This window comes from Bombina bombina, chromosome 1 (genome assembly GCF_027579735.1).
Source record: "Bombina bombina isolate aBomBom1 chromosome 1, aBomBom1.pri, whole genome shotgun sequence".
In the NCBI taxonomy this organism is placed as follows: domain Eukaryota; kingdom Metazoa; phylum Chordata; class Amphibia; order Anura; family Bombinatoridae; genus Bombina; species Bombina bombina.
In genome coordinates, this window is record NC_069499.1 from 1,349,514,120 (window position 1) to 1,349,530,834 (window position 16,715).

Consider the following 16,715-nt stretch of genomic DNA (forward strand, 5'->3'; position numbering starts at 1 on the left):
ACTCTCCCCTCGCTGTTTGGTGAAATTTGTTCACATTGTACAGATTGACTTTTATTTAAAGTAGCATCAATACAGTTAGTACATAAATTTCTATTGGGCTCCACCTTGGCATTGGAACAAATGACACAGATATCTTCCTCTGAGTCAGACATGTTTAACACACTAGCAAAAAACTTACAACTTGGTTATAATCTTTTTTAGCAAAAAACGTACTGTGCCTCAAAGAGGTACTAACGATTAAATGACAGTTGAAATAATGAACTGAAAAACAGTTATAGCATCAAACTTTAAAACAACAAAACTTTTAGCAAAGGTTTGTTCCCATTAGTAAAATAACAATAATTAAATTTGACATAAAAAATACAAAGCAACGTTTTTATTCACAGTCACTATAAGAATTCTCACAGCTCTGCTGAGAGAATTTACCTCCCTTCAAAGAAGTTTGAAGACCCCTGAGATCTATCAGAGATGAACCGGATCATGCAGGGAATATAAAAGTAACTGACTGGTATTTTTTGATGCGTAGCAAAGAGCGCCAAAAACGGCCCCTCCCTCTCCCACACAGCAGTGAAGAGAAACGAAACTGTCACAATTAAAGCAAAAAAAACTGCCAAGTGGAAAATAATGCCCAAATATTTATTCACACAGTACCTCAGCAATGTAAACGATTCTACATTCCAGCAAAAACGTTTAACATGATAAATAGTTATTAAAAAGGATTAGTGACCTTTAACAGAGTAGTTCCGGTGAAATACCATCCCCAGAATACTGAAGTGTATACATACATGTCATTTTAACGGTATGGCAGGATTTTCTCATCAATTCCATTCAGAAAATAAAAACTGCTACATACCTCAATGCAGATTCATCTGCCCGCTGTCCCCTGATCTGAAGCCTTTACCTCCCTCAGATGGCCGAGAACAGCAATATGATCTTAACTACTCCGGTTAAAATCATAGTAAAAAACTCTGACAGATTCTTCCTCAAACTCTGCCAGAGAAGTAATAACACGCTCCGGTGCTATTTTAAAATAACAAACTTTTGATTGAAGTCATAAAAACTAAGTATAATCACCATAGTCCTCTCACACATCCTATCTAGTCGTTGGGTGCAAGAGAATGACTGGGACTGACGTGGAGGGGAGGAGCTATATGCAGCTCTGCTGGGTGAATCCTCTTGCATTTCCTGTTGGGGAGGAGTTATATCCCCAGAAGTAATGATGACCCGTGGACTGATCACACATAACAGAAGAAAAGAAAAATTCAAGAACAAGAGGTCATGATCTCAAGCTGAAGGGTAGTAGATTCTGGAGTAATTTGAGGAAGCACTTCTTTACAGAAAGAGTGATTAATTCATGGAATAAACTCCCACAAGAAGTGGTAATGACAAACACTGTGGGGGACTTTAAGAGTGCCTGGGATAAGCATTAGGCTATCCTATGACCTAGATAAGTTATACTTTTAGGGAATATTGGGCAGACTTGTTGCGCCTATAGTTCTTATCTGCCATCGAAACCTAGGTTTCCAAGTATTAATCCACACTTTAAAAGAAAGTGCCAGTATGATTCTGAAGACCAGAGCTTTGGGCTAAATGGATATGAATCTGAATTTTTTTATTTTGTAACTCAGGCAGAGCATACAATTTAAAAAAAAGTTTCCAATTTACTTCTACGATCAAATTTGTTTTGATCCCATGATATTCTGAAGAGATACCTAGGTACGAATGTGGAGCACGAAATGGCCGGAAATAGTGCGGACATCTAGTGTTCTGGCAAATAGAGAACATTCTTCCAAAACTGCTGTGATATTTCGCTCCTACACATCACTGCTTTTCAACGAAAGATACCAAGAAAATGAAGAAAAATTGATAATAGAAGTAAATTAGAAAGTTGTTTAAAATTGCATGCTCTATCTGTATCATAAAAAAAACATTTTAGGTTTATCTGTATCGTGAAAGAAAAATGTTAGGTTTCATGTGCTTTTAATTAGGGACATTATGCTCAGTATTGCAAGTAAGAATGCACATTGTCATTTTCTAGGACAACACAGTTTAATCCCCAAGTTACCAAATGAGAACAACATCAAAATTATATGGATGAAGAGACACAGCTGATGGAAGGGGTCAACCTGACAACACAAAGCAGTACAACAATTCAAATCAGATGGCTAAACAGTGGCAACATCTGTTGCTGCAGCATGAAGAGGTTTTAACATGAAATAATTTAGGGAAATAGTTTAGTTTTGCTGTGTTCTGTGGCTTGCATTGCATAATCCCTTTGGTGATAGTGGGTTTGCTCTTGTGGACATTTTAGGGGTCCTTATGGTGGGGGGAACACAGAGGGATCTGGGGCTGCTTAGTGAGGTGGGGATGTTAGCACTGCGAGAGTATTTAGGTTTAATTCCAGTGGTGGGAGGCTACAGTTGGGCTTACTGTACTAACAATACCAGTACCTATATCATATAGGCACCAAGGATTATTGTGGCTGAGGTCAGGGATTTGTTACTGCACTGGTCAAAGTGACGTGTGTTAAGCAAAAAGCACTTTGTTAATAGTGATTTAAGATTTACTTTTAAGGGTCTTAGGTCCTCACCTAAACAGCAAGAACTATGCTGTTAGGAGAACCGTTAGCAAGGCTGGAGCCCCGGGCTCCACTGAATAGAAGCTTAGACCTGTGGTTAGAGCAGGGTACACTATGGGCACCTTGGTGAAAAGGCTCTGGATGGGTGCACTAAGTTTAGCACACAGGATCTGCAGGCTTCTGCAATTAACATTACATGACTGTAATTAGCGCTACTTGTAACCTGAATGTCAGAAGTGACCCTACAGTGGTTTAGGTGCCAATACAGTGCTTGGTTAATCACATGGGAACTCTGGCTTTTTTCCTTTGTATTGCTTTCTGGTTTGGGCTTCTAACTGTATCCTTTTCATGTACCCTGATCTAATGACTAATTTACTGGGTACTGACCTCTGGAACAGAACTTATGACTATCCTTTTGCCTGTTTCTTCTGCTGTGACAACTGGTTTTTGACAGATACTCCGATATTGAACTTTGACAAGGCTTTGGACTACTTTCCTGGATTAACACTGTGCGCTGACATCTGGTTCTACTTATCTGTTGACCTTTGCCTGTTCCTGACATCCATATACTTCCCATCTACTGCAAGCTTAGTTCCAGACATCAAACAAGGAAAATCCCTTTTTGCCTTATAATACTATACAGCTACAAAAAAATATCTATTTTTTTAAAGCAGGTCAATTTTGTCCCTTGAATTTAAGCAGTGGGCTGATCCAATGCAGAGCACAAACTACACTAGGTATGTAGAAGCAGCAGAAATGTTTAACCCCTTAATGACCACAGCACTTTTCCATTTTCTGTCCGTTTGGGACCAAGGCTATTTTTACATTTCTGCGGTGTTTGTGTTTAGCTGTAATTTTCCTCTTACTCATTTACTGAACCCACACATATTATATACCATTTTTCTCGCCATTAAATGGACTTTCTAAAAATACCATTATTTTCATCATATCTTATCATTTACTATAAAAAGAAATTATAAAATATGAGGAAAAAATGGAAAAAAAAAACACACTTTTTCTAACTTTGACCCCCAAAATCTGTTACACATCTACAACCACCAAAAAACACCCATGCTAAATAGTTTCTAAATTTTGTCCTGAGTTTAGAAATACCCAATGTTTACATCTTCTTTGCTTTTTTTGTAAGTTATAGGGCCATAAATACAAATAGCACTTTGCTATTTCCAAACCATTATTTTTCAAAATTAGCGCTAGTTACATTAGAACACTAATATCTTTCAGGAATCTCTGAATATCCATTGACATGTATATATTTTTTTTTAGTAGACATCCCAAAGTATTGATCTAGGCCCATTTTGGTATATTTCATGCCACCATTTCACCGCCAAATGCGATTAAATACAAAAAATCGTTCACTTTTTCACTAATTTTTTCACAATCTTTTGGTTTCTCACTGAAATTATTTACAAACAGCTTGTGCAATTATGGCTTAAATTATTGTAAATTATTCTCTGGGATCCCCTTTGTTCAGAAATAGCAGACATATATGGCTTTGGCATTGCTTTTTGGCAATTAGAAGGCTGCTAAATGCCACTGCGCACTACACGTGTATTATGTCCAGCAGTGAAGGGGTTAATTAGAGAGCATGTAGGGAGCTTTTAGGGGTAATTTTAGCTTTAGTGTAGTGTAGTAGACAACCCAAAGTATTCATCTAGGCCAATTTTGGTATATTTCATGCCACCATTTCACCACCAAATGCGATCAAATTAAAAAAAACGTTAAATTTTTCACAATTTTAGGTTTCTCACTGAAATCATTTACAAACAGCTTGTGCAATTATGGCACAAATGGTTGTAAATGCTTCTCTGGGATCCCCTTTATTCAGAAATAGCAGACATATATGGCTTTGACGTTGCTTTGTGGTAATAAGAAGGCCGCCAAATGCCGCTGCGCATCACACGTGTATTATGGCTAGCAGTGATGGGGTTAATTATGTAGCTTGTAGGGAGCTTGCAGGGTTAATTTTAGCTTTAGTGTAGAGCTCAGCCTCCCACCTAAAACATCAGACCCCCTGATCCCTCCCAAACAGCTCTCTTCCCTCCCCCACAATTATCCCCGCCATCTTAAGTACTGGCAGAAACTCTGCCAGTACTAAAATAAAAGCTATATTTGGGCTTTTTTTTTTTTTTGGCATATTTACATATGCTGCTGTGTAGGATCCCCCCTTAGCCCCTAACCTCACTGATCCCCCACCAAGCAGCTTTCTAACCCTCCCCCTCTGCCTTAATGGGCGCCATCTTGGGTACTGTATGATTTTTGGGGTTTTTTTGCCCTTTTCTGTAGCGTAGCTTCCCCCCCCCCCCCAAGACCAACCCCCCACCCCTTCAGGAACCCTTAGATGAGCATTATTATTTTTTTATGTTTTTTTTTTAAACTTTTCTTAACTTTTTTTTTATGCAGTGTAGCGGTTCCCTCCTGCTCCCACCCCATGCACGCGCCCGCCCGCCGCCCCCCGTGCACGCTCCCGTGCGCGCCCCCGTATGTCCCGTACCCGATCCCGCCCCCCCTCCACTCCACCCGGCACATCGATGGCCGCCCACCCGCCTCCCAGACTTGCTCCCACCCACCAACGATACCGGCCACCGATGTCCGGTGCAGAGAGGGCCACAGAGTGGCTCTCTCTGCATCGGATGGCCAAGGGGGGTTATTGCAGGATGCCTCGATATCGAGGCATCACTGCAATAACCGGAAAGCAGCTGGAAGCGAGCAGGATCGCTTCCAGCTGCTTTCCAGACCAAGGACGTACGCCACACGTCCTCGGTCATTAACTGTATTTTTTTTGAGGACAAGTGGCGTACGTCCTTGGTCGTTAAGGGGTTAAAGGGTCATGAAACCCACATTTTTTTCTTTCACGATTTAGAAAGAGCATGCAATTTTAAACAACTTTCTACTTTACTTCCATTATCTAACTTGTTTTATTATCTTGATATTCTTTGCTGAAATGGATATCCAGATAGGCTCAGTAGCTGCTGATTGGTTGCTGCACATAGAAGCCTCATGTGATTGGCTCACCCATGTGCATGTCTTTTGTCTTCAACTATAGATATCTAAAAAAAATGAAGCAAAATAAATAATAGAAGTTAATTGTAATGTTGTTTAAATTTGTTTTCTCTATCTGAATCAAGACAGAAAATTGTTGGGTTTAGTTTCCCTTTAAGTCACATACTTATCAGCTGATTTGTAATCACAAGCTTCTTTGCAAGGCAAGTGCAAATGCACTACTAGCACACCTCTTTTGATGTGCACAAAGTAAAAAAATAAATAAATGAGCCTTTTCTTTATATTGATGTGTAGGTCCCTTTAAGGCCAGATCTGCTGGGGACCACATACTCCAGTAACACTGATAGACAGGCTTGCAGCATCCTGTATTTTATACATAAGAGATACAAAGACTTTTAGTTATCAATGAGCTTGGACAGGTACCGATGACAGAAGCAGCAACGTCACAATTGTGACTTAAAACACTATGAAAAAATGTAAACATGGCTTACTTCAGTAATAAAGCGCAACTGAGTTTACTATTTACTGATTATTATTATGGATTGTGAAAGCTGGAACTGCTCTATGTCTGCTGAAACCACTCTAAGGTGCAGTAAGCAACAGTTTGCACAAAATGATCTCCAAGACCAAGCACTCACAAAATAATGAAATGGTTGAATCCTAGGTCAAAAAAAATAACGCAAACTTTGTAAGAAAACATAACCAGATTGTGCATGGAGTACCATTATTATTTAGAGGAATATGTCTACAGAAGGCCTTGAGGGTAATCGAGCAGAACACAAACACTAAAGACTTCTTTGCTGGCTGTCAACAAAATCACTCAAACGTGTTAGGTGTACTGGAAAGACTGTAAACAGCAATCTGCAAGGTGACATATTACTTAGCTGCAAGAGACTCACTTAAACAGAACATTGAGAATCCTCTCTACCTGGTAAGAGAACTGGCCACTGGGTATCAAAATGTTGCTCCCTTCTCTTACTATGAAGAGGCCAAGGGCAGTCACTTTTTTCCAATTATATGGATTGCTGTACCATGTAGGGAAAGAAGTGATCGTGCTGCAGTTGTGCTAGAGGCACTATGGCCCCAAGCAAATCAAAAGCATTTCAGAGCTGTATCCCTCTCAGCTGGCAAGGCTCCTTATTACACAGAAAGTCAATGGCCGTCTGGACCACAATACAATCTGCAAAAGCCCTTATTATGCAAACTGCTGCCACCTTGTGCCAGTATTATAAAATGACCTTGTATTAATCTATTTCTAGTTTTGAATATTACACTAACAGTATATAGCTGATTTCCCTTCAGCATGGTTCATTAAACACACAGCGTGTCTTCTTTGTTGTACATAAAACGGCACCTAATGACTCTGCCTCCAAGTGTATTCCAAGCAGTATAGGCTACAAAAATAAATCGGATAGAAGAAACCTGGAGGGCTGAGAGCCGCTTATGAGCCCTATATCAGAATCTTTCATTATGGCAATGCAAGATAACTATGTAAAAGACAATTCGCTTTAAAAGCTAGTCACAGTAATTAGTATCACAGGGGGGTCTGAATCCGTACGTGTTTTCATCCATAGAATCATGACAAAAAGATCTTTTTTAATCCAAGAGCACCACCATCTGCACGCTCCCCCAGAGTCAATCAGGGAACTTGGTAGGATGTTTGAGGGGTACAGGAATGTTCATAGTGACGTGTAACCATAGGAGCGGACCTACTCCGCATGTCTAGATTATAATCCTTAGGCTATGCAATAAATCCTGTGCAACTGAGAGACATGTGACACATTATTGCAAACAAGCACTGTGAAAAAGATATACATTGTATAGGGCATGAACAATTCAACTTCAGTAATATTCCACAATAAAGAGACAAATCACAGTTATTTAAAATATTTTATTTCAGTTACATAACAAGGTGAGACATGGCACAGTGATTACCATTTACAATTAAAATCTGTTGTTCCATTGGATGATCATTTCATTTTACAAAATAGATATACTAGTATTTTAAATAGTAAGACAGCTATATGTAAATGATTGGGGGCAAATGACCCACATCAGCCATGTGACAAGGTTTTGCATACCACTAGACATATGCCTTGTACCTGACAAACAGCTCCAGACCCCTTTTCAACCAAAGCTCCAATGAAAATGATTTTGAGTCAGAGCAGGATCTCAATAGTCACATTTATAATGGGAATTAATGGCTGTGCTTTTTGAATTACTTTTTAACCCCTTGAGTGCTAATGACGGCTCTGAGCCGTCACAGAATTTCCCACTCTGGTGCTAATGACGGCTCAGAGCCGTCACAAGCACCCTCCCAACTTGAGGGAGATCTGGGGGCTCCCACCCGATCCTACCCCGGCGATCGGTGCTGCATAATGCCAGGCATCGCCGGCGCTTCCCGTTTTGTGTGATGACGTCACGCGCAATAACGTGATGACGTCACTGTGCAACTTTATTTAACATTAACAATGTTAAATATAGGAGCAGGGGGCATGCTGCTTAAAAGCCTGTATCTCAGGCATCTAAGCAGCTACAGACCCCCAAGACCCACCGTTGGAAAGGTAATCGCCTAACCTTTCCAACAGTGTTAAAAACAGTGTTAAACAGTGTTAAAAAACACTGTTTTTTAACACTGTTAAAAACAGTGTTAAAAACAGTGTTAAAAAACATTTAAAAAAACCTTAGCACCCAGGTGGGAAAGTGCTTAGCACTCAAAGGGTTAAAAAAGGGACAGTTAACACCTTGAGATTTTATTATAAAAAATGTAGTTAAGCACAGTAAACAACTTTGCCGTTTTCTTTAGTTATTTATTTTGCTCCTTTCAATTAATTTAGCTCTGTAAATTGTGGATTTCCTAATTCAATTAAAAAAGCACACTGCAGACTTATCAAGGCTAACCATGCTACATAATAGCATTCACTAATTGGATTTAACAGATGAGAACCGCAAAACAGTGAACTTGATACTAATATGACTAGACTGGTCAGCTGCGGAATGAAGCCCAGATTGGCTCCTCCAAATAAGGCAAATGGTGTGTGGAATTTGGCTATTGAAAACCTATTGCAGCAAACAAGAGGTTAATTTGGTTTTAAAAACGATTAGACTTGGCTGATATGTTAATCTATAACCAAACAACAAAAGTGTCCTGTAATTACAAAGTGCTTACTGTCCGTTTAAATCAGCTTTTTTTTGTATACTTTCCCTCATTCTGTTCTCTTAGAAACAATACTGAGGCATATACCATGTTTATTTTTCTCCCCACTATATCCTTCATGTCACTTATTTGCAAGTCAATGTTTATAAATGGCACTGGGCCTGTGCTCCAAGTCACCATCTTTGTGCCCTGTTTGTACACCTCAATGATCTAGAATCAAGGTGCTATATGATCCTACATTTTACCAGTAATATCCTACATGAGACCAGACAAATGTTAGACATTAACATGTTATATATCAATGTCAATGAGTCCTAATCATAACAGTGCGACCCATGTCTCATTGTGCTCTATACTAACGCTTTCATAGTCTGTGCAACCTGACTTAGTGGTTGTGCATAACTTAGTATCTACTGTTTTAAGAAATGTGCCTTCAACAAGATCCTACAACGATAGTCTGTAAACCCTATTGCAGTACATTTTGCTTTGAACAAAGTACTCATTGCCACAAGGCAAGTGGCCACTTAAAATTGTTTTCTCCAAAGCATAAGATGAGATCATGGCTCAGACAAGTTGCATGAATGTATACAAGAATTTGCTCAGTATTTACAATTTGTGAATGGCTGTTTACAAGGAAGAGATTTGGCGTTTAGGTTCATGAATATTTGAATATGAGTTTGTGACCTGAATTCAAGAGTCATATTGCACCAGTGGTTTAAATGGTACCTCACAATAAGTATGACTATAAGAATAAACATCTTACAACAAATTAACTATAAAACCTAGATTTAAACGTAAAATCACGATATGGGTTTTCTCAACTACACTAACCCGCACAGCAAAAGGAGGAATGTCAAGAGATAAAGTGCATTCTCGAAACAGGTCAAGCAAATGTCTTTCTTCCAACTGGGCAAGTGGTAAAATGACACAAACCGGTGACCTTTAATTATTCTTAAAATGGTAGAATTATAAAGTGCGGAACTAGACTGCTTCTAGCATATGTCTGCACACACACACACACACACACGTTCTTCATTTATACAATGCTTTTTCAAAGTAGCCAAGTTATACTCCGCTGTATCTTGTTACTCCTGTTTGATGGCAAACTGTATAAACCATCAGCACCATAAAAGAGTAATTACAAAAAGAAAATAACGGTAGGTACAAAAGAAAAAAAATATAAAAACTCAGGCGGTGTGCCAAGATGTTCAAGTATAAATAGAAAGTTTGAAGTGACTGGAGATATATAATTATCCCAAACAGAACTCCCAGAATTGTGAATCTGTCATGCAATAAAGCTTGGGAAAGGATTTAATACACACAGGGCATATATTTCTGACACAGTCAACAAATGAATTGCAAGGAATTAACCGTTTGCTAAGTCACACTATGTCTAGCCTAGAACATCGACATTGTCACAACAAATATACCAGCTGACAATATATATATCTATTATCCAAGACAAATAACCCCATATCAGCAGACACACTAAATTAATGGGAGGCTCAAGTTAAGAACAAACACAGTATGATCTTAATCCCTTTAAACTGGTTAACAAAGAGACAGGAGAAAGCATCATCATTTTGTCTCACATCTAGAGAGTTATTTAAAGGAAATGTTAAAACACGGTGTGTGTACAGAATATATACATACTGTACATATATATATATATACACACACACACACATACACTTTATTAGGTACACCTGTTCATTTGCTTGGTAACACAAATTGCTAACCAGCCAAATACATGGCAACAACTCCATGCATTTAGGCATCTAGACGTGTTGAAGACGACTTGTTCATCGCCTGGGATTTTCACGCACAACCATCTCTATGGTTTACAGAGAATGGTCAGAAAAATAGAAAATATGAAGTGAGCGGCAGTTGTGTGGACAAAAATGCCTTGTTGATGTCAGAAGTGAATGGATAGACTGGTTCGAGATGATAGAAAGGCAACAGTAACTCAAATGACCACTCGTTACAACCAAGGTATGTAGAATACCATCTCTGTATACCATCTCAGTATGAACCTTGAAGCAGATGGGCTACAGCAGCAGAAGACCACACCAGGTACCACTCCGGTCAGCTAAGAATAGGAAACTGATGGTACAATTCGCACAGAGGCTAACCAAAATTTGACAATAGAAGATTGGAAAAACATTGCCTGGTCTGATGAGTCTATTTCAGCTGCGACATTCAGATGGTAGGGTCAGAATTTGGCATAAACAACATTAAAGCATGGATCCATCCTGCCTTGTATGCTATCATGTCAATTTGGACCAAAATGTCTGAGGAATGTTTCCAACAATTTGTTGAATCTATGCCACAAAAAATTAAGGAAATTCTTAAGGCAAAAGGGGGTCCAACTAGCAAGGTGTACCTAATAAAGTGGCCGTTGAGTGTATAGATTATAATATAATATATATACACACACATACATACACACACATTGTCCACCTTTACAAATAAAGAGATAGATTAATTAGATAGGATGGATATTGTGTGTGTGAATGTGTGTGAGATAGATAGATAGTGTGTGTGTGTGATAGCTATAGATAGTGTGTGTGATAGATATTGTGTGTGCGTGATAGATATAGATAGATATTGTTTGCGTGATAGATAGAATACACACATTTCCAATAAGCCCAGGCCAGTAAGAAATAGACAAAAAGTCCAAGCATTGAGTAGACTAGTAATTATTTCTCTCCTGACTATTATTTAAAAATCATGAAAATTGTTTTAACAATGGTCACACAGTAGAACGATAAAAAAATATTTCTCACCCTTCAAGATCCTTGTTACTGGGGTGTTCTCCTCATTATTTTCCTTTTATGACAAATATTTACTGTGAAAAACATTCTAAATTACCCAACGGGTATTAAAAAAAAAAATACACATAAACAGTGTTCATGTTAATGGCCACTTGAAGAATGGATGATCTTTCATCTTTTCTTCCAAACTGTGCTTGAAATATCTGTCACTAAAAAGCATCTTCAGGAAAAGGAACCTCAATTGTACCACAGCTGGTAACTTTTTGTAGAGACGTTAATATATATAATACAATCAATTGCTTCACATTATTGGCTTTTTGGGGCTTGGAATCCTGTAGAGAAACAAAATAATCTGAGTGTTAATTAGACTGTACTCCAAAACCTTAAGAATTATATTTCTGTGAAAAAATGTATTTTAATCATCATCACAACATCACAAGTGATTTGTAAACTATATGTATCCACCTAACCCATATTCTTTTCTCCCAACTACTATTAAATATAAAAAAGGTACTCACTGAGTTCCTGGGATCAATGGCACTTCCTTACACTTCATCTTTTGCGGCTCCGTAGACGTCGCATATAGCAGCAAGTGACTGTGGACAGGATGGTGATCCCCACAAATAATGCACTGGCAACTCCACCAACCAATGGTATCAGGAGCAGATCTTTGGCTACGGTTTAAAAAACACAACACATAAGATGGAGACAGGTAGGGAGGAAGAAGAGTATAGAAACATGTTTTGTGAACATACAAATATACATGGTCCATATGTTATCACCCTCTAACAATAAAGGGACATAAATTGCCCTACTAAGTAGAAGTACCTGTAAACAGTTCACATCTGGAGCAGAAACAGGAGTAATGCACATTCGCTCACTTTGTATGTGGGGTGGAAAGACGCACTTTCAAAATATTTCTTTTGTATTCATTTATTTTGCATTTGAGTCCTTAATTGCTGGTATTTACTATGCAAATATAAAAAATGGCTTAAAGGGACAGTAAAGTCAAAATTAAACTTTCATGCTTCAAATAGAGCATGGCATTTTACACAGCTTTCCAATTTACTTCTATTATTTAATTTGTGTTGATCTCTTGGGTTCCTTTGTTAAGAAGCATACCAAGGTATGTTCAAGAGCCGCAATGCACTACTAGAAGTTAGCTGCTGATTGGTGGTTGCACATATATGCCACCTGTCATTGGCTCATCAGATGTGTTCACCTAGCACTGCTGCTCCAAGAAAGGAAACCAAGAGAATTAAGCAAATTTTATAACAGAATTAAAGAAGTAACAGAAGTAAATTGAAAAGGTGTTTCAAACTAAATCATGAAAGAAAAAAAAATAGCATTTATGTCCCTTTAAAATGTTCCAATTATTATTTTGGTTTAAGGAATGCCAAGATACAACTGTGTCATAATATATGTACGAGGTGGTTTCATTCTACTGGACATAATCTGGGTAAGTAAACCGAGTCCCTACCTCTCTTCATTGTGGAACAGAGTAGCGCTATTCTCTTACATCTCAATACAAACAAACTGGTTACTAATGACACTGCAAGTCCTGAAGCTGGTCTCTTCACACTCTGAGCCAAGCATCTAACACAGGGATAATGGCCACTAATCTCATTTCATTTGACTTATTTTTTTAAATGAGAATATTGGTTACTGATCTCAATGCATTTACATTATATGACTGAAAGAGAAGTAAGCAGGTCCCTCATTGTATAGTGACCATCTAAAGTTAACTAGCACTGACACTTCTAGACATTATAATTTGAAAGTGCTAACAAAAAACGCCAACAATTCTAGTGGGTGATCAACTACCCACTTCCTGCCTTCCTTACCTAAATTCTTATTCTCCATTCTTGTTCCTCTTTCAGTTTCTACCCTGTTTTAGCTGCTTGACAGTTACTTTAGCTCTCTTCATCTAGCATCAACCTTAAAGGACCACTAAATACAGTAGAATTGCATAATTAACAAGTGCATCATATAAAGATAATAATATAAAGAAACTTACTCTGAATTTCAAATAAGCAGATTTTTTTATGACAAAATGTATCTTTTCTCCATTTGCGGTGCCCCTATATCATGTGACAGCCATCAGCCAATCACAGACTAGTATTTGTATACCCTATGAACTTACTCGGTAGGAGCTAGTGCCTCAAGAATTCTGTATATAAATAGAATGTGCAAAATTTGATAATAAAAGTAAATTAGAAAGTCCCTTACAACTGCATGCTCTATCTGAATCAAAGGAGTTTAATTTTGACTTTAGTGTCCCTTTGACATCTGTTGTTCTTAGAATGCAGGTTGTGGTCGTTTCTGATAATATGATCTAAGGCAAGGCTTGATAAAGCCAGGGAGCCACTGGCTCCTAGAATTCCCACCCTGGCTCCTAACTTTTAGGGTTATTCTCCATATATCAATATACAAATACCAATGTCTGGCTCCTAAAAGTATGTCTGGCTCCTAAATATTACTACTGGCTCTTGAATTTTAAACAGATTTGTCAACCCCTGATCTAAGGAAGAGCCAATCAAATTTAAGCAGCAGTAGTTTGGAAACAATATGGGTACAGCACTGTACATATAAAAAGGGTCTAAAATAATGTAAAGGGGTGTCAGCACATTTTGTTTGGGATGTGGTAAGGCAATTATTGGTGGTGCGCTAGCATCCATCTCAACCCCAATTAAAGCTGCCATTGGATACTAGTATCTTACACCGCGGCATTCTCAAAATATCTTACTGGAACAAAAGGATTCTGGTAGCTATCCCTAACAAATAGTTAATATATGACTGTATTGGAAGAAACTGGTTCCCTACACTACATAGTGATTATCTAAGTGGGGAGGTAGATATCTTGTTGTGTGATCATTTGCCTCCAGTACTTACCATGTGCATATGGATACACAATAATAGAGTTGGATATTGCAGATGTGGCTTTGTACCAGCTTCGGTCTGGGTACTGAATCCAGGCTGTTACAGAACAGTGGTAATTTCCTTCATCAGCTGCCTGGATATTGAACTTGCGAAGCCTGTAGCACTGGTGCTCCACTTTGTCTACACTTAGCTCCTTATCTGACACATGGATCCCCAGTTCCGAAACACCCTCTCGGTTTACAGACACTAACAATCGGCCATCTTTCTCCTCTGGTTCATCTTCAGACAGCTCCACCCACCAGTTGACCTCCAGATGCACAGACTGTGTAGTGTCTATGGAGACATTGCATAGCAGAAGTGCGGTGTCGCCACTATGAAGCGTGGGGGATGCCAGCCACATGTTGACCTGAAGCCCAACATCTAATGGAAACAGTATAATGGAAAGCACAATGAAGATTCCAATGATGACAACAAAGAAAAACAACATGAATCACTAATAGAAAATACATACATATTCTATATCAACATAGTTAGTTATTAAAATGTTTATGCATAACACTCAAAGAATCAAACAGTTTAAAAAATATTTTGACGTAAGCAATCACAATTCAAATAACTCACTTTCCAAATGTATACATAAGAGAAATATCACAACTCCATATTTGCTTACAGCAAAGAAAATGGTGAAGTTAAAGGGACATTGTATTGCAATGGTTTCTTCCCTTGAAGATGATCCCTATGATTTATTTTACCTGCTTGAGTGTACAAATGGTTCCTTTTCTTTGGTCATTAGAAATAGCTACTTTCCCTATTGAAACTGCCATCAATATGAATACTGCGTCAGAAATAAACCTCCCAGTGCAGAGTGGGAGAGACAGAGATATCCAAATCCATTTGATAGGGTGTTTCTGCAGCTGCTTAGAATACAAGGTACTCTTAACTACTTGCTTGAGTACACTGTCCCTTTAATATTTTACAGATTATTTGTTATAGCAGTTGCATAGCATTAAATGTAAAGGAAATTACACCTTTAAGTTTTATTACTGGCTCCTAAATGTTAAACAGATTTGTAGATACCTGTTCTAGTGATTGAAAAGTAAAGGGACCCCCCCCCCCCCTTTTTAACCCAACTGGCCTCCTCCACTCCCTCCTACCCCTTAACACTTTTCTTTAGAGGAAAACATATGAGAATTGAATGGTGTTTTGTTTGTTTGAGATATACATCTTAGACCTGCTTTAACTGTTAATTTGTGGACCTATATAATTTCTCCACCACACGTGATGGATATCTAACATGGACAAACAGCTCAGTATGTCACGAGTAATAGAAGCGAGACTGAACTCAAATATAGGTAATCTCCACAAGAGGCCCTCTCCTTTTTCATTTTCTCTTTTCTTTATTCTGAACAGATTAACAGGAAATATTGTATAACTCATAACGATGTACGAACTCCTGTATCCAGCTGATACTTTGAACTCTGTATTGTAATTGTTATTCAATAATTTATTTTTTATTTATTTTTTTTTAAAAACAAAGAAAATGAAAAGGGACATTCTGGTAAAAAACATAATTTATGTAAGAACTTACCTGATAAATTAATTTCTTTCATATTGGCAAGAGTCCATGATCTAGTGACGTATGGGATATACAATCCTACCAGGAGGGACAAAGTTTCCCAAACCTCAAAATGCCTATAAATACACCCCTCACCACACCCACAATTCAGTTTAACGAATAGCCAAGTAGTGGGGTGATAGAAAAAGGAGTAGAAAGCATCAAAAAAGGAACTGGAAATATAATTGTGTTTTATACAAAAAATCATAACCACCATAAAAAGGGTGGGTCTCATGGACTCAATATGCCAATATGAAAAATTAATTTATCAGGTAAGTTCTTAGATAAATTATGTTTCCTTTCATGTAATTGGCAAGTCCAAGAGCTAGTGATGTATGGGATATTAATACCCAAGATGTGGTACTCCACAGAAGAGTCAATATAGAGGGAGGAAATAGAAATAAAATCAGCCATTTTCCGCTGAAAAAATTAAATCCACATCCAAAAAATAAGTTTTTCTCATAATTGAAAAGAAAAAACAAACTTTTCTACCAAAAATTTCTTCCGTAGAGGCAAACACATCAAAACGGTAGAATTCAGTAAATGTATGCAAAGACCAAGTTGCTGCTTTGCAAATCTGATCAACTGAAGCTTCATTCTTAAAGGCCCACGAAGTGGAGACTGATCTAGTAGAATGAGCTGTGATTCTCTGAGGCGGGGCCTGACTCAACTCTAAATAAGCCTGATGAA

The 16,715-nt window shown here is 38.1% G+C and overlaps 1 protein-coding gene across 1 annotated transcript in view; it reads right to left on the reverse strand.

Moving 5' to 3' along the window:
• Positions 1–11,439: 11,439 nt before the first annotated feature.
• IGSF8 (immunoglobulin superfamily member 8) overlaps positions 11,440–16,715 on the reverse strand; it is a 35,638-nt gene continuing 30,362 nt past the window's right edge. The window contains exons 5-7 of the mRNA XM_053703128.1: positions 14,423–14,830; positions 12,049–12,204; positions 11,440–11,862 (exon numbers count right to left, since the gene is read on the reverse strand). Coding sequence (XP_053559103.1) covers positions 12,083–12,204; positions 14,423–14,830 — 530 coding nt within the window. The 3' untranslated portion in view covers positions 11,440–11,862; positions 12,049–12,082. The remainder of the gene's footprint in view (positions 11,863–12,048; positions 12,205–14,422; positions 14,831–16,715) is intronic.